Source organism: Vicia villosa, unplaced genomic scaffold, assembly GCF_029867415.1.
Source record: "Vicia villosa cultivar HV-30 ecotype Madison, WI unplaced genomic scaffold, Vvil1.0 ctg.001176F_1_1, whole genome shotgun sequence".
Taxonomy (NCBI): domain Eukaryota; kingdom Viridiplantae; phylum Streptophyta; class Magnoliopsida; order Fabales; family Fabaceae; genus Vicia; species Vicia villosa.
The window spans coordinates 4978-32464 of NW_026705517.1; the positions used below are offsets into that span (position 1 = coordinate 4978).

Below are 27487 nucleotides of genomic sequence, written 5' to 3' on the forward strand. Positions count from 1 at the left end.
TAGACGTCCCCAAGAATCCTCTGACTTGTTTCTCGGTACGGGGTATAGGCATTTCTTGAATGGCTTTGACCTTGGCAGGATCAACCTCAATACCTTTACTGCTGACGATGAAACCTAAGAGTTTACCGGATCTTACTCCAAAGGTACACTTGTTCGGGTTCAGTCGCAATCTGTATTTCTTGAGTCTGTCAAACAGCTTGTGTAAATGACTCAAATGTTCTTCTTCGGTGTTGGATTTTGCGATCATGTCATCGACATACACCTCTATTTCCTGATGAATCATATCATGAAATAGTGTTACCATTGCTCGTTGGTAGGTAGCTCCAGCATTTTTTAGACCAAAGGGCATTACTTTGTAACAAAAGGTTCCCCAGGGAGTTGTGAAGGTTGTTTTTTCCATGTCTTCGGGTGCCATCTTGATTTGATTGTACCCTGAGAATCCGTCCATAAAGGAGAATACCTTGCATTGTGCGGTATTGTCAACTAGTACATCGATGTGCGGTAAAGGGAAATCATCTTTAGGGCTTGCCCGGTTCAGATCTCTGTAGTCTACACACATTCTGACTTTCCCGTCTTTTTTGGGTACAGGCACGATGTTAGCTATCCAAGGAGGATAACTTACAACTTTTAGGAATCCGGCATTGAATTGTTTTTCAACCTCGTCTTTGATCTTTTTTGACATATCAGGCTTACTCCTTCGCAGTCTCTGTTTGACCGGAGTGCTTCCTTCTTTGATTGGCAGGCGATGAACTACAATGTCCGTGTCAAGGCCAGGCATATCTTGATAAGACCAGGCGAATATCTCGGCGTAGTCTTGCAACAATTGAATCAGTCTTTGCTTGACACTGTTTTCTAAGTCAGCCCCAATTCTGACCTCTTTCTTTTCTTCGTCACTGCCCAAGTTGATGACCTCAATCGGCTCCTCATGAGGCTGTATGGCTTTTTCTTCTTGTTCTAGAAGTCTTGCAATTTCTCTTGGCACTTCACAATCTTCCTCACTTTCGTCCTCAGTTTGGTAGATCGGATTTTCAAAGTCATGACGGGCAATAGCAGAGTCGTTATTGACTGGATCCAGCGTGTATGTGAATCTGCATGGTAGATATGTGAGTGTGTATGAAGAGAAAAACATAGCTATTTGAAAGCGAATAAAGAAAGAAAAAGGATCACAAAATTTTGAACATGCAAGCATCCCATGATTTTATTGAATGCACATAATCATGATATGACAAACCCTTTTTATAGAAGGACCGTTGTGCTAAGGCACACGGCTTTCAAGCTCATGGTTCGATTGTTCAGGAACCACTTTTATCTTTGCACAATATACACAAAGAAAACAGGAAATGGCATTTACTCCTGATCAAAGGAGATCACATCCTCTGCTTTCCAGTTGTTCAATCCACCGTTGTTAGCAGGGAGCACCCAGCTGTTCCAGTTGCAGTTGTTCTTTTCGTCTTCCGTAGCATTGATTCCGCTAGTGGGAAAATGCGTAGGTAATTCCTCAGGATAAGTTGGATGATTTGTTGGATATGAGAATCCAGGTGGAGGTCCCTCTATTGGCTGAGCGAGATGCTCGATAAGGCCGTCCCATGCAGTAGGAATGATGTTTTGAATAGAGACTTGTGCATCCTGATAAGGAGTGTACTGTGACAGAAAATAACCTTCGTTGTTTGGCATCTTCCTGGCTTCTTCAAGAGCGAAGTTGTCGTCGTACTGTTCGTCCCATCCAGTCGGGACAATGTCTTTGATGGGAGTTGAAAAGCTCGGAGGAGCGGAATATTTCACCATATAGTCGTATTTGCCGCTGGGTTCTCCTAGCGTGTCCCATACTTCTTTGGGTGGATTTTGATATTGCTGAGTGACGGGACTTGTGATACTTCCGTCATTTTGATTACCCTCTTCTGTTGGAGTAAGATCTTCCAGAGCAATGTAAGAATTCTGAGGTGTGATATACTGGTAGTTGTAACCGTCATTTGGTCCTCCCACAGCATCCCACATTCCCATGGTAATGGGTGGAATTTAGTCTGGATATGGCTGAATGATGTGGTTCAAGTATGTCCTTTCATCATCAATGGCGTTTACTTCTTGGCTGGCGAAGTGTGATATTAACCCTTCAGAGCGAGGATTTTGATCATTCTTTTGATTTTCACCATTATAGCCCAGACCTAGCTTGTCGGACTTGTAGGGTATATCAGGGAGTTGTCCCCATACTGTGCGATCACCCTGTTCAATCATGGCTTTGGCATCTTTGAGAGAAGCCATAGTTGTAGCTGGAGTAGCAGGAATATGCTTGGTGGTAGAGATATCTGGAGATACAACCTCAAAAGCTTGATACGGAGTTTCGATGGATTCGCCCTCCATCTCAACATACTTGTCGTTGCTCAAGTGACTGACCATATATTCTTCTTCGCCATAGACTGTGACAACCTTTCCTTTTACTGGGTATTTTAACTTCTGATGCAGGGTAGAAGTTACAGCGTTTGCCCCATGTATCCAAGGGCGTCCTAGTAAACAGGAGTATGTTGGAAGAACGTCTATTACGGAAAAGATAACATCGAAAGTTTGAGAGCCCACTCTGATTGGGAGCTTAACTTCTCCGTACACCGTTCTTGTTGACCCATCGAAGGCTCTTACAACCACATCACTTGGTTGTAGCACAACTCCTTTGAAGTCAAGTTTTTCCAGTATTACCTTTGGTAACACGTTTAGAGAGGAACCATTGTCTATTAGCACATGAGACAGAGTGGTGCCGTTGCATTCGATAGAGATGTGCAGGGCCTTGTTGTGATTTCTTCCAGCAGGAGTTAGATCCACATCAGAGAAACCAAGACCATTGGGCACTGTAAGACTGGCGACACAATTCTCAAATTGGTCGATTGGGATTTCTTGAGGCACATGCGCAGCTTGAAGGAACTTCATTAGAGCTTTAGCATGAGCTTCTGAATATTTTAGCAGAGATAACATTGAGATTTTTGAAGCAGTATGCCCCAGTTGTTCGACAATATTGTAATCACTTTTGCAGATGATTTTCAATATTTCGTCCATCTCTTGCTTTGATGGATCCTCAGCAGTGATCTCTACCGGATTTTGAACTGGTTCGATCAGTGGCTCTTTGCCTCGAGTGTTGATATCTGGAATAGGAATTGGAACCTGGATTGGACTAGCAGCAATATTTGGAGAAATTTCTGGTGAAAAGATTCTTCCACTTCTCGTGATCTTGCTAGTGCCTGCAATGTTACTTACAGCTGAAGTAGTTAGTGTTGCGTCCTCTTTAGTCGAGGGATCCTGCTTAACTCCATGAATGTAAACATTAGTGTCATATCCCCATGGGACAGCTTTGTCTGAGGAGTATGGAAATGGAGTTGGTCTAGCAATGACTACTGATGCCACTTTGAGTGTAGCAGAAAGTTTGAATGGAGCCTTGGTAGAGATTTTGAATGGTAAGCTGGAGATCACTGAGACGTCTTCCATTCTTATCCCGTTGGCAAAGACTTTGCCCAACATGTCCATAGAAGGGAGCCTCTCAAACATAATGATACGGCGATCCATGTGTTTTTGAATTCCCATCTTTAGATTTTCACAACCATTGGGTTGGCGTGAGCAATAAAAGCAGTCGGGATCACAACCTGGAAAGTAACCAGCTTGGATGAACTTTCTTTTGACTTCGAGGAGTGGAATTGATACTTCGTTCACATCATAAATGTAAACTGTGTCTATGATAGCATTAACAGTTTTGTCATGCTTTGGCATAGGTGCTGTGATGACATTTGGAGTTTCTGGAGAATCGAACTCAATTTCTCCAGCATCTATCATGTCTTGGATTTTATTTTTCAGGGCCCAGCAGTGATCTGCGTCATGTCCTGGACAGTTTGAATGATAGGCACATGTTGCATCAGGGCGATAATTCAGAGAAGAAGTATTGACATTCTTCGGAGGACCCCTTAATGTGATCAGATCCGCTTTAAGCAAGTGCTGCAATGCCTGAGAGATTGGCATGTTGATTTTGGTGAAAGTTCTTCTTGGTGCATCTGGTCGATGCGTATATTTTGGCTGTTGATCTTTTTGAGGTGCATATGCGGAGATCATAACTGCCCCTACAGATTGATGCTGATCACTTTTGTGACTTGTCTGAATTTGCGCTGTATTGACCTCATTTCTGATGGGCCTTTTTGTAGTACCAGAGGAGGATCCTACTTGAATTTTTCCATTTCGAATGCCACTTTCGACACGTTCTCCGGTCAGTATTAGGTCAGTGAAACCTGATGATGAACTTCCCAGCAAATGGCTATAGAATGGGCCAGTTAAAGTGCCCATGAACATGTCGACTAGTTCGCGATCAGATAAGGGTGGTTGAACCCTTCCAGCCATATCTCTCCACTTTTGTGCATACTCTTTGAAACTTTCTTTTGGTCCCATAGACATGCCTCGCAATTGAGTACGAGTGGGTGTAAGATCAGCATTGTATTGGTACTGTTTGTAAAAAGCAGCAGCTAATTCTTCCCAAGTATGAACCTTGGTATTTTCTAGCTGGTAGTACCATTCGAGTTGTGTACCTGACAGACTTTCTTGGAAGAAGTGAATCCATAACTTGTTATCTGTTGTATGAGGTTGTATCTTCCTCACATAGGATCTCAGATGTAATTTCGGGCAAGAAACTCCATCATATTTTGCAAAGACCGGAACTTTGAATTTTGGAGGGATAACAACATCCGAGATGAGCCCCAGATCATTGAAATCTAAGCCAGGTATTTTTTGTATCTCCATAGCTTTCATACGATCTTCCAGCTGTTGGTATTTTTCATCATCAGGTTCGTCCCCAGAGTGATCATCTCCTTCATTTGAAGAGAGAGAGGGTTTAGCAGAACCCTGGTTGCTTTGATTGTCTTCTTGTTCATCATCACCGACTGTTTCAGGGATCGGTGGCTTTGTGAACTTTTTGACTGGAATTTTGATCTTTCTTCTCAGGTGACTCACACCTACAGATCCTTTGGGCTTCTTTTTCTTCTTGATTATCAGGGCTTTCAGTTCTTGCTGCCCCTTTGCCAGTTCCAGAATTGCCACTTGAACTTGGGCATTCTGTGCTTCGAGATTCTTGATACTTGCCTCGGATTCCATCTCTTCTGACTGAAATAAACAGCGAGAAGATGAGAAATCCGTCATGTGAACCTGTTATGAAATGTGTATGACTGGATGCCATGTGTATGCAATGTATGAAATGCAAATGCAATGTATATGAATGCAATGTATGAAATGTATATGCAATGCATGAAGTGAAATGTGTGTGCAATGTTTCAAGGATCTTAGAGTTTAGATTTGTTAAAGAAGAAACAAACGTTAGTTAATCAATTTATTTCTTTTTTCTTTTTCTGCTTCTTTTTTTTTGCTTCTTTTTTATTTGCCTCATTTGGGCTTACAAGACAGAAATAAAATGGAATGATCCTTCAGGTCTCCCGTGGACGCTTTCTCTTTGCCCCCAGGAATGTGTTGATCTGTTGCTCTTCTTGAAGCTGTCCGGTGAGCTCCAATATCCTTCTCTCATAGTCTTGACAGTATGATTTGAAGGTGTCTCTTTCCTCTTTGAGTTGAACCCAAGATTTTTGCAACTCTTCTAGGTCAGTTGGCATGTCCGGGTGTAAAGTAACTTGAGGTTCGTATCCTTCGACCTCTGGCTCAATAGTCACAGGTAGAACAGCAGGATATGGCATAAGGAGTTTCTGAGCATGAGTGCGGACCCATCTGAGGTAGGGTTCCATAGGAATAGAATTCCATTGCCCCAGAGTATTGCTTTCTATTCTATAGACACTGCCCCATGCATGTATGAACCTTCGTCGGTGTCTATGAGAATCATTCTCGTAATCAAACACAATGCCATGGATAATCATGTCATGAGGACCATTGCTCCTTGCATATCCGAATTGGCGTAGAGCTAAAGAGGGATTGTAAGTGATACCTCCTTTAATGCCAAGGAGTGGCACATTAGGGTATTCTCCACAATGATCAATGATAGTAATGTCTCTTTGAAAGAAGTTGTTCCATCGGATATCTGAATGAGATAAAGACATGATTCTGTAAGACCATTGTGCTCTTTGTTCATTTCTCAGTACTGATCGGGGAAGATGACATGTAAACCACCTAGCCAGCAGTGGTATACAGCACATGAGAGTTCCTCGCTTCTTCGTGGTACGAGTGTGTAGAGAGTGTAGGATGTCTCCCAGCAATGTTGGTACCGGGTTGCGAATTAGGAAAAGGTTGATGATGTGTATACTTATGAACTGGTCGGGATTTGGGAATAAAACCAACCCATAGATCAAAAGGGCCATAACTTCCTCAAAAGCTGGATAACTTTTGTTTTCTAGCAGTAGTCGAGCCTTTTCCAGTAAGAATTTGGCAAGCAAACCCTCAACTCCACTCTTTGTTTCCCAATTGGATTTGATTTCTGACTTTTGCAGATGTAAAGCAGCAGCAATGACTTCAGGTTTTGGTTTTCTTTCTAAACCAGTGAAAGGTAATTGATCTCGGATTGGTAATCCAATTAATTCAGAGAATTCTTCCAAAGTGGGTACCAACTGGTAATCAGGAAATGTGAAGCAATGATGTTCAGGGTCGAAGAACTGGAACAGGACCCGTATCATGTCTTCTTCAAACTTTGAGGTAACCAAATGGAGTAGGTGACCATGCTTTTCAGTGAATTGAGCATTCCTGGGGAATTCTGCTACCAAGACTTTGAGTTCAGATGGCACCGTTGAGATATTGATTCGGATGTAATCTCTGGTGGCGGGAGCCATTACCTGCAAAAACAAAAGTAAACTCTTTGATCCTTGAAATGTGTAGTGAAAAATGATGTGTTTATGATGCAAACATGTGGCACACAAAAACAAATCAAACAATAGCCTTAGGTTTAAAGGCTTGCATGAGGTTGATAGGTGATACCCTCCCCTCTGAAGTTGAGTTGGTTGAAAACCTGTCCTGGAATAGTATTCGGGTTCTATGATCCTTGGAGACAACATCTCAATACGGCGCTCGGACGGCCGATCAAGAATATTCCTCGAGGATAACTAGCTTCGATCAATTTCAAAGCTAGCCACTTAATAGGCCACAAGTCAAGTTCAACTAAAAGGTTCTAAGACAAATTAGTGTTAATGACACTTCGGAAGCCTAATATACTCCTTGATCGCTTTCAAGGGACATCAGTATAAACCAAAGTATCACACTAACGATGACTACCAGATCAACCGTATCGGTACATGCCGTACAGTTTCCTTGGTCTATTGTCATATACTTAAGGTATCTCGAGATTCGGGTTAGAATCTTTCACACAAGCAAAGTACCCAAGCAAACCTGTGAAAAGTAAAGCAATCAGATCAAACAATTGAAAACATCGAAATGATCTATACTCTAAAGGTAACCCCTTTTGAAAACATTTTGAATTTGTATTCCCCAGCAGAGTCGCCAGTTCTGTGGACCGTCCTTTCGGGCCATACCCCTCCGTGGGTGGGATACGTGAACTGACTCTTTTTTGTCGATCGGACGCTTTCGCGTCACTTTTGAAAAAGTTTACAGAGTCGCCACCGACCTTTTATTTTATCCAATGAAGGAAAGGTTTATAAAAGAAACAGAAAAAAGACCTTTGAGAGATTCTGGGTAAGGGGGTAGGTTATACAAAGGGAAGGTGTTAGCACCCTTTGTATCCATGGTTATCCATGGGCTCTTTAGTTTGCTTAGCTCATTTGCTTTACTTTTCAATTGATTCGGAATGCTTTACCTGTGTTTTTGAAATACCTTTGCAAATAGAATTTGTAATGATCCTTGTGCGGATATATACAAATGCTTGTTTATCTTTCGAAAGATGTTTTGAAAAGATCGTTAATTTTGTAATGATCCGTGTTTGGATGTATACAAAATATTGTCTTTTGGAAAATTCGTTTTAAAAAAACAACAGTGTATGAGAATTTTGTTTGTTTTGATTTTGAGCAAGCAAACTAGGAGGTCTACCCTGAGTTAGGAGGTCTTTATCCTTGTTCCCTTTAAAAATCTATCCATTCGTCGGATATAAACAAAAGGTTCGATTTTGTACTCGAAACAGTAGAAATGTAACTTTGATTTTGAAAAGAGTGAAAAGGGGTTACCCTAGGAGGTGCAAATGTGATTGTGATTGAATTCAGATATTTATCTTTGAAGTTAATGATCTGACGGTTCAGTTTTATCTTTGACATACACGCAGTTTATATGGGTGCTGGAAATTAAAATGCGGAAATGTAAAGTGCAGAAAGTAAATCTACGCTATTACATCGATTGTGCGGGAAATGTAAACTAGCCTATTTACATGAATTTGACATCCTATACATTTATCTAGGAATTTTAAATTGCAAGAAATAAAAGGCATATTTTTGTATTTTTGTGATTTATTTTAAATATAATTAATGCATTATTAATTAATTTAAAATAAAGAAAAGATGGAAATATGATTAAACCTAGCAAATAAGTTTAAAAATATGTACAAAATGTTTGTTAATTGATTTTAGAACAAAACTAATTTTTTTGGAATTTTTGAAATTGTTTTTGGATTTTTTAAGTTAATTAAAACATAATTATATAAATAATTACACAAATAATTAAGACTTAATGATAAAATTATCCTAAATATGTACAAAATTAGTTTATGATATATAAACAATATTTAACACAAAGAACAATTTTTTTATGATTTTTTGACTAATTAAAATAATTAATAAGCAAATATATAAATACATACTAATTAATTATGAAAAATATTGAAATTTTGAAGAAAAATAAAATATTTTTATTTCAGAAAATAATATATTATTTTAGAAGTTTAAAATATTTTTTGGGGAATTTTTTGAATTTTTAAACTATTTTTAATTAATTTATCAAAGAAATTAAAATAAAATAGAAAATAAAAAAAGGATACTTATTCAGTGTGGAAGTTGACTGAGGGAGCATGGTGTAGCTGCGTGTGTGAGGCGTTGGATTGGAGATTGAATTGATCCAAGGGTTCAGATCTGAGGTCACATGAAGCACATGATTAAAGCAAGGCATGGGATTAGTGGGAGACCAAAGTCAGACTGGTCCCCACCCTCGCCTGCATGGACCAATGGAAACAGAGGAGAGAAGGTTGAAAAGTTGACTGACGAACCACGCTCGGACGCGTGGTCGTCTTCAACCTCCGTCCCATGCACTTTTTCAGACAGATAGCGGGGGTTTTTAACCCCCTCTATTTCACGATACAAAAACGTTATTTTCGGTAGCTTCCCAAACCTGCAAGAACACACGTTAGCAACATATGAAAACAACCCAGATCCACTAAACATGATGCCCTGAATCCAAATATGTCATTAGTTTCGTGGTTTGATGCTCATAGCTATAGGTTCGAAGATGTTAAAGTATGAACACTCATAAGCTTATGTTAATGGCATATGGCTATCCTCACGTGGGAGTTGGCATGTTAAGGCCCAGATCATTTGCATAGGACCTTATGAGCATGATAGGATGGTTGGTTAGCATTGAAATCAGTTGCATATACAAAAACGAAAATAAAATTCCTATGTACATGAAGAGTATTATATGCTTTATACGACTCTCATGGGCCTGTGTTTAAAGTTCAATCTTACTCTATTATCTTTGAGAAGATGATTAGAATGCTTGGTTTGTATTAATATTGATTGGAAAATTGATTTTGAAAATTACAAAGTATGGAGATTTTTTGAGAATTTTGAGAGGTTTGTGGCTATTCTCTTGCTATCTCTTCGTGTGTCCCCTTGTTGTGGAGGTATGCTGCTCCTTTTATAGCCCATAGGCTGCTTGGAAGTGAAGCAAGAAACTTGGTTGCCTTTGTTGAAAGTTTTGGTTCTTTAATAATAAAAAACTTTGAATTTTTGACCAAGCCTTGACTACATTCAATGCTCTTGCCTTGGGCATCAATCTTCTGCAGAAAATTGAATACTTTGGAGGTGAGTCATGCTTGGAGATCAAGCCACCAATTATCCATGCAATTTTCCTTTAATTTTAATCTTAAAATAAGATAAAATTATGTCAAAAATGGATAATATAGATGTGGGCTTTGTCTTGGTCGTGGGAGGCCCATAATATCATGGCAAAGATGTTTGGACCATAAAAACTTGGCATCTTTTGGAAAAAAAACATTTTTGAGCAATGTTGATTTCATGCATTTTCCCAAAATTTAGCCAACTTCAACAAGGTGTGAATCCTTCAATTTTTGTCATATGAAGGAGATCTTGCACTTTTTGGAAACCTCAAAGAGTCCTCTAACCAATGTCTTTGGTCTCATGTCAAAATGATATTTGGTTCTCCTTGTGTGTCCTTTTGAAAAAAGTGTCTTTTTGTTGACTTTGAAAATGACCTGTAATGTCTTTGGCCATATTTTTCAAATGGTGAATGCAATGACCATGGGATCAATTGCATTTGAAAGATAATTGAATTTCCTTCAAAATGAGCTTTGGTTGGCATTTTTTGGATGAAGGATGAGAGAGTTATGATCAGTCAAAGTTGAGTTGACTTTTCATGCAAAAACCCTAATTTTGAATCTTAGGGTTTTGTTGATTTTTGATCTTTCCTTGATGAATTGTGATCATCCAATGATCAAATGTTGAATCCTTTGACAAAATATGGATTTTGACAAAAAATTTCATTTTTGACTGTCAGTTGACTTTTTTGGTCAAACGGGTCGTCTGTTGACTGTTTGAGCTGCTGACGGTGCGTCTGAGTGAATTGAAGTTTGAAAATTTGTATGATGGTACTTTGAGATGTATGGATGTATATGGAATCCACTTGAGCTCTCAAAACTTGTTGCTCCTGTTAAAACAAGAAAAACCCTGATTAGGGACTGTCTGTATAGGAGGCAATTAAGCGTACCTGATTTTTGTGCAGTGCTGAGTTTCTGCTAATCGTGTGATATTCAGAAGACTTCTAACACAAAAATCTTTGAAAATTTGAATTGTGAATGATTGATTTGATTGATTGTACAAAACACTGAGAGTTGTACTGTCTGCAGTTTGTCTGTCAACTGACTGTTCGTGTACTGAAGCAGCAGTTAAAGTGAAAAAGTCAACTGTCAAAGTTAATTTTCTTTTCTTTTTTGTTGTTATTTTTGTTTTTGTTTGGTGTGAAGCATGAAAATTTATTTACATGACTTGTTAGAAAACAGAAACATAATAAATAACTGATATTTACGGTATGCGGGCAAAATTACCGATAATAACCTGAAAATTGTTTACTGCACAGAAATAGAAATATTTGACTGGCAGAAAACACACAAGTTAAGATTTGATTTTTGAAAAAGAGATTTGAAAAGATTTTGAAAATAATGGAATATAGTACAAAAGTTAGTGGGAAACCAAAAACAATTGTTACCAGTATAGTGTGAGTTTCCTGCTTCTGCGCCTGCAAAAAGAGTTAACTCTGCATGATTGTGTTAGTACTATTTATCTGTAAATAAATAAATAGTATTTGTGATGTAATGAACAGTATTTGGCGTTTTCGTAAGAATAAATTCCTCTGTAAGCCAAGCTACTGTATAAGAAAAGTTTCTGAAATTTAAGTACTTCATATGCTAGGATATTTGAAATAAAAATCCATGATTATATGAAACTCTTAATTTTCAGATTGGAGTTTTCTTGAAAAAAGATGTGGGCAAATTTTGGGGTATAACAACACCAACGTTCCACTGAAGGTGAACTACCAACGTCCCACTGGAGGTAGAAAGAGATGTATCGCCGTACCACTAACGATAACACATACCAACGTTCCACTGAAGGTATTGAAGAGAAATACATCGACGTACCACTGACGATGAAGATAACAAAATACACCAACGTTCCACTGAAGGTGAACTACCAACATCCCACTGGAGGTAGAAAGAGATGTATCGCCGTACCACTAACGATAACACATACCAACGTTCCACTGAAGGTATTGAAGAGAAATACATCAACGTACCACTGACGATGAAGATAACAAAATACACCAACGTTCCACTGAAGGTGAACTACCAACGTCCCACTGGAGGTAGAAAGAGATGTATCGCCGTACCACTAACGATAACACATACCGACGTTCCACTGAAGGTATTGAAGAGAAATACATCGACGTACCACTGACGATGAAGATAACAAAATACACCAACGTTCCATTGAAGGTGAACTACCAACGTCCCACTGGAGGTAGAAAGAGATGTATCGTCGTACCACTAACGATAACACATACCGACGTTCCACTGAAGGTAGAAAGAGATGTATCGCCGTACCACTAACGATAACACATACCAACGTTCCACTGAAGGTATTGAAGAAAAATACATCGACGTACCACTGACGATGAAGATAACAAAATACACCAACGTTCCACTGAAGGTGAACTACCAACGTCCCACTGGAGGTAGAAAGAGATGTATCGCCGTACCACTAACGATAACACATACCAACGTTCCACTGAAGGTATTGAAGAAAAATACATCGACGTACCACTGATGATGAAGATAACAAAATACACCAACGTTCCACTGAAGGTGAACTACCAACGTCCCACTGGAGGTAGAAAGAGATGTATCGCCGTACCACTAACGATAACACATACCAACGTTCCACTGAAGGTATTGAAGAGATATACCACCATACCACTGATGATATAAAAAGAGATAATTCATCGACGTACCACTGACGATGAAAGAGATACACCAACGTTCCACTGAAGGTGAGCTACCAACTCAATAGTTGAAGGTAGAAGAAAATCCAATCACCGCCTCAATAGTTGATGATAAGCTACCAACTCAATAGTTGAAGTAGAAGGAAATTGAATTACCGCCTCAATGGTTGACGATAAGCTGCTGAGAATAATAAGCTGCCGCTAAGAATAGGGATCAACTTCTTCTTTAATCAAGGACATGGCTTGAGAAAAGGAACTGGATGCAAATTGTCACTTCTGATGAAGGGACTTACCATTTGCTGAGCTTCTTCCACTTGACTGCAAACTGTCACTTATACTGAAGCGACTTACCATTTGCTGAGCTTCTTCCATTTGGGAATCAAGAAGTTCATAAAGTCTGAGAGATTATCACTTGCTTTAAAGATAAGATTGATATGTGAAGACATACAAGCTTGCTTAAAATAAAGAGGCTTCTATTTGTTGTCAACCAAAACATGATGGGGATAACATAAGTTGCTTAAAGTCAAAACTTGCCCCTTGCTTTCAAGCACAAATTCCAAGGGGTGCAATAACAACACTGCTGGAAAATAAATCTTTCAATATCTGATAGGAACATCAATCACAAACGAATTCTCCATTATTGAGGAAAGCAGAATCCTCAAGAGGTGCAAAATAAATGCCTCCTCAACCTAGGTTTCCTAGCCTAGAGAGGTTCAAAATAGTATTGCAAGAGACCAAAGTTCAACTCCAAGAACAAACTGGATAGAAACGGTCAAACAAAGCTTTGCCCCTTGAGGAATAAACTCAACTGGGGATTAATTCCATCTTGACAAATGAGTTGAGGAGGAACACCGAAGCAAAATTCTTCTCAGTGGGAATCATCAATCTCTGTGAGGAATCTATAGATCATCTTCTTCTTATCAAAAAGATTGGACAACACATCAAGCTCTATTATGGGGAAATCAGAGAAAATTTCTTTGGAGAAAATCACCATTCCGAACTTGCAGAGGAAATAAGAAGTTAACATCAAAGAAAACAAGTTAACATGCAGGGGATTTTAGTTCAAAACTCAACACAAGGTGAGAAAGAAAACCCAACAGTCAACCGTTGTCTCAAAACTTCTTGGTAGAGAGTGACATACTCTGGACTAATCATGGCAACAACCTTTGTACTTCAAGCTAATGAGGTGATCAAGGTAACTTCTGATTCACAACTTGCCCCAGACTACATAGTCTATGAAAGGAAACTACCTCAAAAAGGTTCATAGAGATCCTTGGCATCATGAAGACTTGGAATAATATGCCCCAGATCAACAGATTCTTGGAGAGATTTGTCAAATCTCGACGTAACTGCCACTGATTGACTGAACTTGACACATTCCTTTATTCGACAGAGTCTTTGAGCTTTGCCCCATGATGGTAATCAAACTTGCAAAAGCATTATACTGGGAACACAACATGCCCCTGGCAATGTTTTAGTTTTCTACTGATGATCAGATGTAAACTTCCTGGATGTCAAACAAATGTTTACAAGCAGAAAAATGTTTATTCTGAGAATGATAATGAAAATGCAACAATTATGTAAATCTTGAAGTTTCAAAAAGATGTCGCAAAACCTTGTGAATGAAACACTGGTTAAGGAATGTCATTGATTTTTTTTGTTTTTTATGCATATGATACCAACACAAATTTTCAGCATAACCGATAGGAGTCAGGAACGCTTTCCTGTTTAAGTATGCTCTCGAAATAAACCCTGCTTCAATTAGGACTTTTGAGGGTTGTAACGTGGCCTGGTTCACGGTTTTTAGAAAAAAAAGATTTTTAGGCTCAAAGTTTATTTAGCCCACCCCAACTTCGTGATGTTCTCCAATCCTATGTTCAGTTAACTCAACATGAGTATTCATCTCTCAAAAGGATTTTGTGCCATTAAGGACCTAATGAAGCTTTCTTGGGAATAGCAGTCACCTCTTTTTGTCTTCGTTTTTGTATTCACACAGATTTGTTCATTTTTTAGGACTTTTGCTTTGTAGTCCTTTCTTTTCACTTTTCACTCTTTTCTTTTTTTTTTATTTCCCTAACTTTTGCCTAGACTGATTCTTTTGAATTGGTCGTCCAGCGAGATGCTCTAACTTTTGCCTAAGTCACTTGTTTTCAAGTTTTTGACTTAGCGAGCTTTTTCTTCTTTCTTTTTTCTTTCCTTTTTATTCTTTTGATTTGAACAAATCGTGTGACATTGACTTTGTCTTGACTTGTTGAGAGGGTTGTGACTGCCTCATTCTTTGGCGGATGGAGGATAACCATTGTGGTTTCACATTTTCCAGCCTTTTGATGCGCGGGGAATAACCATTGTGGTTTTCCATGATCCAACCATTGATGTGGATATGACATGCTTGACCTTTGGATGCACAATCCTTTTTGAAATCTGAACACTCGGTCAAATCAACTGAACACTACCCTGCCCCAGGTTAAAAATTAGGGTTTTTCGTTTAGAAAAGAAACTCCTACTTCAAGGCTCAAAAGGGGTTAACAAGGGATTATCTTCCTTATATCTCCGGTGTTTAGGAATTTGAAACAATGCCTGTACATCATCAGCAGGGTCTTATTCAAAAGCATACAACCAGAAATTTTGTGTTTTCAGATCATCATCCTCCTTCCAATCTTTGCATAAGCAAGAGTTTGGCAAAAGTAATTGGTATCATAATGCATAAAAACAAATAAACATGAGTGAAACGAATGGATTACTTCAAGACAAACATTATCATTGCATTAGCATTAACATTAAAAAATAAACAAGTTTCTACATGCAAACAATGCATTGAAAAACAAGAAATATTACAAATGAACAAACAGTAAGAATACTAAAAAAATTGAGAAGGCTCTTTCTATCTGGGTTTGTGCTAAAGGAAACATCTTTCAAACTTCAGGCTACGATCAATAGTGATGCTTTGGCAAAGAATTGGCTTGAACATCATAACCAATCATCTTGGAAAGTCAAAATACCAGCATGGATTAATCTTTGAACTTCATTTTTTAGAGGCCAACAATTCTCTAAGTCATGTCCAGGAGCATTCTGATGAAAAGCACAAGTGGCATCAGCTTTGTACCACCAAGGGAGATTCTCGGGAACAGGAGGCGGTGACCTTATCTGAACCAAATTCTTACAAATCAAAGCAGGGTACAATTCTGTGTAAGTTATGGGGATAGGACCAAAATTCCCCTTTTGAGATTGATTTTGCTCGTTCAGTGCAGGAGCTTGTTGATGAGTACTCTGCTGATAATCTGGAATCGCATGAACTGAATTGGATACAGGAATGACATACTGACGTTGATGATGGTTAACTCCTCTGATTCTCTTCTTTGAAAAGTCATTACCAAACTTCTTCACAATTACTTCAAAATTACATCAAAATTAACGTTATATGAAAGCTCATTTTGACGTTAATCTTTAGATATCTTGATGATATAGTAAATCATTATAGATTAAGCTCAAACTTTATAGGTATGATCTATATGATATTATGTTTCAATCCAACGGTTGAATTTAAAAAATATTAATTCGAGATGTAGTTATTGAACGAGTGTAACTCGTGGTGTAACTCTTCGGGTGTAATTTGATCCCTCCTCATATATATATATATATATATATATATATATATATATATATATATATTAGTAGATTATTTAGATAAATTAAAATTTTAACGAAAATGAACACCTCCTCCGCTATTGTTAGCCACTGAACTGAAAAAATAAGTAGAACTAACGTTCTCTTTCTTAGCCGTTGCCGCCTCTATCCCCAGAAACATGAAACCCCCTTCCACTCTCTTCCTCAAAATCCAAATCCCTTCTTCCATTTCACTCTTCACACCTTCCAAAGGTACACTCTCCTCAAACCCTCCTCTTCCATTTTCCAAATCCCTGTTTTTCGATTCCAAATAGTTCTTCCTTTTCGCAAAACATTTTCAATTTCACACTGTATATAGTTGTTTGATTATAATTAGGGTAAATACACAATAATGCAGGAACGTCCAATGCTAAATTGCTTCCGAATTTGTGCTTCTGTAAGAGTATTCAAACTAGTTCGTATGAAGTTGCTAAAGGAAGTTATGTTCCTACTCCTAATATGGATTTGACAAAAGAAAATGTTATAGTGGTATGTGTTGCTTTTACACAAATTTGTTTGAAATTGTTTCACTTGTAAAATACTCATTGAATCAATTTTGAAGATGGAAATGGATTAACAAATGGCATGGCCACTCGATTTTATGCATTCAATATGTTTTTCATGTTTATCTATCTATGTAGCACTGACGCAACTGAATATGTAGCACCGACACAACTGAAAAAAGGTGTGTCATTGTCGGTGTCTGAAATTGACACGGACACTTTAGGTTAGGTTTAATTTATCTTTTCAATTTCTTTGAGAAACAATGTTCAAACTGGAATTCACTGTATTGGTAAATTCATGATAGGATGGTGAAGTTATTAATAAGAGGAAAGCATTTCTGTGTTGTTTGGTAGATTAGTGAATTGTTTTGTTGAGAGAAACAGACGCGGAAACTAGGCTAAATGCAGAGTTCGTAAAATGCTTCACCTTACAGGCTCTGCGCTTTGGAGAGTGCGTGTTATGCTGTTGATCGGTTGAGCCAATGATTTACTAGGTCAGTAGGCTAACAGGGGATAGAGGATTAGAGTATGTGTCCTTACATCCACATGGAATCTCCCATGCTAGAACGTATTCCCTCACACTCAGTGTAATCTTTATTGAGGTTGGATTGTAAGATCTTCCAATCTTACGTGCTAAGGATGTCTGAGAGTGCTACGATGAGAGAAAGATCATTTTTGTCGCCAGCATGGTCTTTTCGAGGTTTTTGAAGCAAGATCGTAAAAAAAAAACATGTTTTTTTTTTTTTGTGGTTGTATTATAATTTTCATGTTTTTGTGTATGTGTGTGTATATATATGTATGAAATTACCATTTTTCCCTTTGGTAGGGTCTTAGTCTTATTTACCGTGCTAACGATCCGAGTTTTATGGTCTTTCACAAGCCGACCAATCCTATTTAAGATCTCGTGCTTGACTATATTGCTCACGCTTCTATACATTTATGCAATCATTGGATTTAGAAAATATCTTGGGATTTGTGAGATTTTTTTTGTTTAGTTGACTATTAGGGTTTAGGGAGGATTTAAACACCTGACGTGCGGTGCATGGGACAGAAAAAGACACATTTGGAACAGACCTAGAGTTCGGGCCTTGGTGACTGATTCTGGGATCATTAGAGTAGACATAGGGTTCACATAGGTAAGCAATCACAAATATGATTAACATGAATAGGAGATTATAAATTAAGTCCTTATAAAGCTTATATAACATTAACATCTTGATACTTGTTCTTGCTCTTTCAAAGCTCTGGCATGTTATTTTAACAATGTTTAAACTTTAGATTTTGGAGGAACGAACCTTTCAGGAAATTTGGTGAATAATTGATTTATGGCATTACTTTGAACACTTAGGAATATAATTATTTTAAGATGATTTGTCATGTTAGGACAAGACTAACCGACGCTTGATTGAGAGAACACTGGAACTAATAGAAGTTAGTTTGGTTAAAGGAAGTAGAGGAAGATTGAAGAAAAATTTAGGAGAACCAACTTAAAAAACCTTGCTCTGTATGATTAATTGGAAATTTGGTTTTGATAGAAATAACTAGCATTGTTTGATCCATGAAACTGATCTCACCTAACGAGAGGAGGTTTTGATTTTGTTGTCTGTTTCTTTTCTTGTGTTGATCTATACGGAGGAGGAGTGTGGATAATCAAAAGGGAATTGTTGTCTCATATCATATGGACATTATACTGAAACAGAAAGAGATGGATGAAACAATACTTACTGAACAATGAAGAAACAGAGAAGAAGGATGCTTTTGGACATAATCTCATTGAAAAGATTGCTGTGGCAGATTTATTTTTAAAATGGTTTCCTAGGACAGTCAGTGGATGTGATCATTTGATTTCTCCGTTTTCTCAAGGATGTTTCATTTTCACTTTTTCTGTTTGTACTTCTTTTTTAGCATAACTATATTTGTGATATTGATATTGTCAGATTGAAGTGTTAATGTGTCATATTATTTAGATTTTGGCTTTAACCTTCACAGCCTCCATGTTTTGATTTTTTAAAAATTTATTATCCAATGTCATATTCTTTCTTACGAGTATTTCTATGGTGGCCTGGAGAAAATATTGACTAGTGCTCTCTTTTTAACATTCAAATTGTAGGAAAAGCCATCTAGAACAATTGAATCTGTCGGAGCATTTCAAAAGTTGCCTGTAGTAATGCCATCTATTGACATTCTGGGGTCAGCACTGAGAAAGGCTAGGAGGGTTTCTGCAACAAAAGGTTCTTGGCTTTTGTTCTTCAATCCCAAATAGACTTTTCTGTTTGTATCCTAAACCCCTGCGGTGGACTATAATTTTTAAGTTGGCACAATGTAGGAATTGTCAATATTGCAAAAAGAGAGAAAAACAAAGGTGCAAAACAACTTGACGCGTTGATGAAAGTATGTTGTTAAAACTTCTAAACTTGTCATGATTCAAGTAATGTCTGATTCAACTTCTATTGTCCACCTTAGGAACTTGCTGTTCCATTGAGGACATATGTGGAAAAATTTCCTAATAAAAAACACCTTCATCCTTATGAAAGGTCACTTATTGAGCTGACACTTGGTGATGGGTACTATGAAAAGGTATGTCAGAAAAATTACAGCGGAGAACTGAAGTTGTGTTTTTAACTTTGACTAGCATATTCCCTTATTTTTTGAAAGACATATACTGTTTTGACTCTTCATCGTTCCTATTTTAAAAGGGACACATGAATAGTTAAATACATACAAGCTTGTTTTTTAGACATTTTTTTAATTGCAGATTTAAAATTGTTCTACAGGTGTTAGGGAATGTAGATCGTTTGAGGAAGAGGGTAGTATCTGTTGGAAAGGAACACGCTTCACTTTGTGCTAAGGTTTTATTTTGCAATTTGCATTTTGATTTTGACCTGTTTCTTTGCTGGGTGATTTTGGTGTTTCATTTTTGAAAATGTTATCTGCATGAATGTTTAGGAAGTTTTGTAGGGAAAAAAAGGAATCCTTTTGCTAGGTCTAGATGTCAATTGTGGTTTATGTTTGTTAAAGGTATGAATATCTTATCTTCAAATTTATATGATTTTATGATGTTTAAAATTTTCCTAGGAGATCTTTATTAGAATTTTGGTGGTCTCGTTTATTTCATCCTAATGTCAGGTAGCATTGCCCATGCGTCTTTTATTTTTTCTGGAAATAAATTATTTCGGATGAAGAGTTCTATTGTCTCTTTATATGATTATCTTTTTACTTTGGTGATTTTTTTTGTCATCCTTTGCTTTAACTTGTAACCTACCATGTGACAGTCTTTGACAAAGCGTGAAGCAGAGGAAAGACTGAATGAGGTGAGGTGTATATCCTGTGAAGGAATATCTGCTTTTTAATTTCTCTGATTTCACAATATATCTTGGTGTTATGCAGGGTCTTAAAATAATTGAAGAGAATTTTGGTCAAAATCGAAATGTTGTTGACGATTTGTTAAACATAGCAAAGGTAATCTGCTTTCCAATATATGAAATCCTTGTCCGTCTGTATTTTTTTGTTCACCCGTGCAGATTCTGTAATATACATACCACTATGCTGATAAATGTTTCAGACTCTAAGGGCAATGCCTGTAATTAATTTGGAAACACCAACTCTCTGCCTAGTTGGAGCCCCTAATGTAGGCAAATCTTCTTTGGTCCATGTACTCTCTACTGGCAAGCCCGAGGTATGCACAGCTGAATTTGAATATTTTTTTGTTAAAATCCTTCTTACATACTCTGTTTTTACTTTATGCTTAGATGACTTGAATTCAAATATTGATCTTGCTAAGGTAACCGGTTCTTATAAATTGTGTCTCATGCATGTCCGATTTGTTTATGGGTCTGCCAAAGTATTAACACCTAAAAATGTCAATAAGGATGCTGTTTACTTTGGTTGAATCTTGACATTGCCACGGGGCTTCAGAAATGCATAAGGGCCTTATTCATGACTGTTATTTTCCTTCTATTCTTGAGAGCGTGGACTTTTTTTCTTACTAGACTTTGAATGCAAGTAAACTGATATGGACTTTTCAATCAATAACTCATAGGTTATAACTGGCTTGGCGTACCAATATTAAAATCAAATCTGGAGTTTAGAGTGTTAGATGCAAATATATACTCCCTCCATCTCATAAGAAAGTGTCTCATTTGCACTTTTTTTTTGACTCAAAAAATCGTCACTTTAGAATGCCAATGCAATATTTATTATTTTTTTCCCACTACTATACCTTATGTATTGACTTCCACTCCACTAACTACAATTTATGAATTATGAGATTATTTTAGTAGTAGATACAAATTTTATCATTATAATCGACACATTGTATCGTTTTCTTAAAAACCATACACTTTCCAAATATGACATTTTTATGAGATGGAGGGAATAGCTAAAAACTAAAACAGTTTTGATAGCATATCAATGTATTACTGATCTACTCAATTGGTGATAGAAAAGGAAAAAAAGGAGAGAAAATCACCGACAGAAAAATGCTTTATTGATAGGCCTCAGCCAGGGTGACCAAGATTGTACATTCTTGAGGATGATCATGACTGAGTGCTCCTCAACTCTCCGTTAATCTTGATTTGAATACCTTCCCCAACTAGTTTGATTTTCTCCTTTTTTATAGAATTGCCTTTATAACTAACTGCATTGTATTCTGTTACCCCTTTTATTCCTCTTCACATATACTCTCTTAATAATGGGTCTTTTTAATCAATTACTCTTTAGAGTTTTAGGAGCAAAATCCCTATTGATGTAATTTCTTCGTTTTATCAAACCTCTCCACTAAAGGAAATGTCAAACCTCAGATCTTTGCGTGTATCAATTGTTCATACCCGCGGTTATGGATGCAGTTGCGCGGATGTTGCGATTGCGATCATTGCGGGTTCTGCGATACGTATTGCGGCATGAATATTTATTGAGAGATATTTGAAATACACAGTTGAAAATTCTTAAAGTTAAGACTTTTCATTACATTTAGAAAAGGTTGAGATTTGTGGTTCTAAAATTTTCATTTTTAAAGAGAATAACTGAACAAACTTGGATGAAATTGTATGAAGCGGTTCTTGATGGGGTCGCAGACGTGATTTTAATTCACACCACTATTGCGGCCTGATGCTGTTGCGGAGGCTACCACATCAGCAATATTGCGGCCGTAATTGCGGTTTCGGACCCCATAGATAAGATTGGGAGTTTGATCTATAGCTCTAAGATGTGACTGATGTGTTTTTGTTGGGCATTCTTCCCTCATAAAGGTTATTTTATTAGTACTGTCATCCTCCATCTAATAGGTTCTTTGTCATAGGATGTAACCTTCATTGAAAAGGTTTATTTCACTCCAACTTATCTTATGGAGAAGACTTTTGGAAAGATAAAGGAAGTTAGTCTTAGGTTATTTAATCTTTCAAACCAGTCTGAACCATACTAACCTGGAATTGAGCCCCGAGTGAATCGCGTTGGTGTCTCAATCATCTCTATCTTCTTTAGAAGCTGAACCTAAATTAATTGAAGTTAGCCTTCCCAATGAATTTGAGTTTAAAAATGAAGTGATTTGGAAAACATCTGATGTACACAAACTGGTCAAAGGCCATTCCAAAATCTATATACCTATACAGATTCAAGAGTCCAACTCAACTCCTTCAAATAAGTTAATAATTTCCGAAATTCTTACTTTACAGGATGAAACTGATACCCAAACTTCTTAAGATGACCTGGACCTCCTAATTGCCATTATAAAAGAATTTGGAAATGCACCAAGTTCCAAGTTCCAAATTTCATCATTTTTATTGTATGTTGATTGTTGTCTTCATCAGATATTAACCTAAGCTAGATTAAATACAACGAATGTTTTGCTTTGGACTTCAGCAGATCTACTTAGCTGCAGAAAATTTGAAGATTCCACAGTCCATGTAATCTTTTCTCATGCTTTTCCCTTTCCTTTCTACCTATTATTTCAGATTTGTAACTATCCATTCACAACAAGAGGAATTCTTATGGGTCATATTATTTTTAACCATCAGAAGTTTCAGGTAAACAGTATAATCTTTGCCTCATTTTCTTTTTTGCATATTTTCTCTTTTAACTACTTATCACATAGTTGTAATGGCATGCCTGATATGACTGTAGGTAACAGATACTCCAGGCCTGCTGAAGAGACTTGACGGTAAGATTTCTTTTGCTTCAAATTTTTTAGTATTTGTTTGGCAAACCTTTATATATCCAAGGTTTTTATTCCACTCATGGTTTTAGGATTAATATTCCTTAGAGGGGCGTAGTATCAAGCAGGGCGGAGAATGGTGGTTATTGTCATTTTACCATAGTTCTTTAAGCTCCTAAAAATTAGAAGTGCTACTTATTTGTTGTCCCTTAGGCTATGTTTGGGAGTTGGGTTTTTGGAGAAAAAGTGAGGAAAGGCTTATATTTCATTTCTAAATCAAAGAAATTATAAAATATTTCTAACAAATTATAATTGATTTCTTGGTCTCTAGTCTAGTTTTAACATAATCATTCTTCATTTTGTAATTTTTTTATTTGTTTTGTAATCGTAGATGACAGAAATAATTTGGAAAAATTGACCCTTGCTGTCCTTCAGCATCTACCAACAGCAGTTTTGTATGTTCACGACCTTTCAGGGGAATGTGGGACCTCACCTTCAGATCAGGTGTGTTTCTATGACAATTGAATTCTTAAAATAAGCAAAAATTAATTATGAAGTTGATCTTTAAATGGCTATAAAAAAGGGTTGTCTTGTTTATTGTTTTCAAATTATACCGCATGACATGATTTCCTTTGAGCTATTAAACTATTTTTCATGGACTGCTGCAAAGTTGTGTTGGATGTCACAAAACTTTAAAATCTTCTAGGAGCCTCTTTAATATATCTTGGAAGACTAATTGAAGCATCCCAATGATCAATATAAGGAGATTGTATAATTTGACCAAAACTACCCCAACTCCAAAGAAATTTGGGTGTGGTAATGCTTGGATAAATAAGCTTTCTGACCAATCATTGATATCTCTCAAGATCTGGATAAGCCTCTCCTTGATAAGGATCATAGGACTATAACAGATCTACAATCTAGCATTCTTGTTTCTTTAAGGATGTCTAATGCATACATGCTATGTGAAAAGACAATTCCTTTCTTTGACTGAACAACTTCTATACCAAGAAAGTATTCTAAATTCCCAAGATCTTTGGTCTGAAGGTGATTGAAGAGGTATTATTTAAGAAATTTTTGTATGGTCATTGCTTATGATGACAATATCATCAACATAAACCACCAAATAAACGCATTTTTTTGGAGAAGCATGACGATAAAAAAGTGAATGGTATTCTTAACCCTGAACATCTGAGTTGAACTTTCCATACCAAGTTCTTGGAGACTATTGGAGTGCATAAAGGGAGCGTCTGAATTTGCAAATAAATAAACATTCCCCTTGAGCAACAAAATTAGGAGGTTGTTCCATGTAAATTGCTTCTTCTAGTTCTCTATTAAAGAATATCAATCTAGCATTTTTACTGAGAAATTTCAGAGAAATTTGGACACTCCTAGTTATGTCTGCAAGTTTTTAGCTTTTTGGACTTTTATGTAGAATTAGATAGGGACACCATAGTAATCAATTAAATGATAATAATTGTTCGTTTAAGTTGATTGACTCTTGTTATATTCATAATATTCATTATTGATTTTGATTTAAAATTCATGGTTTATATTAATTTTAATATATTTGTATTTGTATGAACTAATTTGGCCATGTCGTGTCTGATAATTTGTAAAGTATGTTGTATTCCCAACTTATCCATGTAATGCGTCATGTTTACGTCTTTTAGGTGTAGTTTGATTATAAACAAAGATTATAGTAATTGTAATTTTTTGAAAGTTGTCTTATGGTAAGACATTTCTTGATGATGGTTGCTTATGCAGTTTTCAATATACAAAGAAATCAGAGAAAGGTTTTCTGGACATTTATGGCTCGATGTTGTCTCCAAAGCAGATCTGTTGCAGACCTCTCCTGTGATATATGCAACAGAAGATCGTGATCTCACACAACATGAGCTGGAGAAGTACCGTAAATCAGGTCCTGATGGAGCAATTAATGTGTCTACGACAACACAGGAAGGAGTACACGAGGTGAGAAAAATCTATATTCATTTTCTGTAGAGTGTAATGCTTGGTATTATGTAAGAAGAATGATTATTTGAAGCTTAAGAGACGTCCAATAAAACAGAAGAATATAATACTTAACACCAATTGAAGTGATAGATTCATAATAACATGAATAGTATTTGAAAAAGCATAGCAATATTTGGAATAGTTTAACGGCGTCTCATTTAAGAGTTCAGTTTCCCATCTTTTGCTCCGTTCTCAAGTCCTTGAACTTACAAAGTCTCGTGTTTCTGTAGTATACCAATTCGTTGATTTTGCGTTTTACTTTCGGTTTTGGACTATGAAAGTGTGGCCAAGAAAGATACTCTTGTAGGACTAGCCTGAAAGTTTATCTAAATTGGGACTGTAAGAAGCACAGAGTGAATAGGACCAAAGTTGATTAACTAGTTTGGTTATTGTTTTGTTTTGTGTAGCTGAAGCACAGAGTGAATGAGCTTCTCAATATGCAGATGGACAAGATCAAAGATGATAGCAACAACCAAGAGAAGTGAAAGCTGCCTCTAATATTTATGAAGAAGTTTTCTAGTCAAATTGGGAGGTTGAAATCTTCATTTGTAAAATAAGTTAAACTAGCAAAAGTGGTTTCAGGTTCCAATACTGCAAGCAAGGAATTAGGGATTGTTGAGGGCATTGTAAAGGAAGTAAACTGAGGGTTACACTGAATCTTGCAAAAAAGTGAGTGAGATTTTATTTGCATATTGGACAATCTAATACTAGTATTGCAACTCAATTTACTATTTTAATAAATTAGTTATTTTAATTTTAGTTAATTACTATTTTTTTTATTTCTGTATTTCTATACAATGATTTATTATTTTAGTAAAATTAGTTACTATTTTCTTTATTTCGATGTAATGATTCTGAGAGTTTGGTACCAACTTATCTATATATAACCAATTAAGTGAATAAAATAAATTATATTGAATTCATAACAAATATTTCTCTCTCTAAATTTCTCTCTGTGAAACTTTGATTCTTAATCATAGAGTGGCGTTCATAATCTGTTGTTAGAATCCAAATTGATCCACTTATTTAAGAATTATTTAAGGATTGTTAATTGACTGCAAAGAATGCTGCATCCTAACATCCCTTGGATCTTAATAGATAGATATACATTATCATTCAGTTGAATTTTTATTTACTCTACTAGACCCTATCATTTTCAGAAAAAAAAACACCAGGAATGCATGTTACAGCAATTCACAAGTTTTACAAATTGACAAATCATATCTAGTGAATTGCTTCAAATTTTTTTTTTTACCAATAACAACAATAAAATTTCAAACTTTTAAAAATATTATATGATGAAACTTTTATTCCTCTCAATTAAACTATACAAAAATAATATTAAAAATAAAACTCTGCAATTATACATCTACTACTAATATAAGAAATTTGAAACCTCATATATTTACATACTAATCCTAAACTAATTCATAGATTACTCAATTTTTAGGAATGAAAACGTCATTAAGAATTTCTTAAATCTTAATAATTTAATTTAATCAAACTAATCATTATGAGGTAATTGTTGCATAGTAATCCATTGATATTCCAACCTATTGATTCATTACTATTGAATGCAATTGTTGCATTGGAAATACACATAAAAAAACCTTTGGAGTCCCCATTCATTTCATTCATTCAAATTTCATTGTCCCTACTAATTATTTCTTCTATTTTTCTTTTATGGCCTTTCAACTTTTCATCATTCCTTCTTCTCTACCACGACTATTTCGTTCTCCATTTTTACCGTTCTTTGCAGCGACTTTTTCATTGTTCTATGTCCTTCACCTTTCTCTGTTCTATGCAATGACAATCAACCGTGCAACGATTAATTCAACGTTCGAGTTATTCTTCACTTCACTGTTCATTATACTTTGGCTCTTCACCATCTTCGTATCTTTCCGTCGGTCCTCTATTTACCATTAACTTCGACAATCTTCGGTAAAGGTAAGCTATGAAACACACAAATTATTAAATTTGTCTCATTCATTTGGTCTTTATATGTTCAATTTTTATAATATAATAATTTTGTGTGGTGGTGTTTTTTGTTGTTATGAAATGCAATTTAGATGTTTGATAATATGTCTGCATTATTTTTATGGTCTTTTTAAGCTAAATTTATCATCTATTGTTATGGATCTTTAACTAAAGTGTAAATCATGTTTAAACTCCTATATAGTTCTCAATTTGTGAATGACATCAAGTTGATTCTATAGTGAGAAAGCAAAGATGTTCAAGCTGAATTTTTTTAAATCTGAGCCTTAATTTTCATTAGATGTTTTAAATTTTAAATTTTCAAGTTAGGCTTAATATGTTCTTGCTTAATCCTAAGGCTGCACAGGAGCATACCAAGAACCCGCGGCTGAAGGACAAGATCCAAAAGACGTGTGTGGTATTGGGGAACCCTTAAGAGTAATTTCTCGATTATGCACCTTCAGTATATTCTACGAAACTTTAACCTATATATAATTTTCTGTAACTT

The 27487-nt window shown here is 36.4% G+C and overlaps 1 protein-coding gene across 1 annotated transcript; it reads left to right on the forward strand.

Moving 5' to 3' along the window:
- Positions 1-16382: 16382 nt before the first annotated feature.
- LOC131633755 (nucleolar GTP-binding protein 1-like) lies at positions 16383-25769 on the forward strand. The gene is made up of 14 exons (XM_058904445.1): positions 16383-16551; positions 16697-16827; positions 18952-19072; positions 19168-19232; positions 19305-19418; positions 19616-19690; positions 20114-20152; positions 20229-20300; positions 20404-20517; positions 22790-22861; positions 22959-22995; positions 23381-23493; positions 24757-24963; positions 25413-25769. Exons 1-14 carry the CDS (start codon positions 16479-16481, stop codon positions 25488-25490), a joined length of 1311 nt encoding a protein of 436 aa, XP_058760428.1. The 5' UTR covers positions 16383-16478; the 3' UTR covers positions 25491-25769.
- The last annotated feature ends 1718 nt before the right edge of the window (positions 25770-27487 follow it).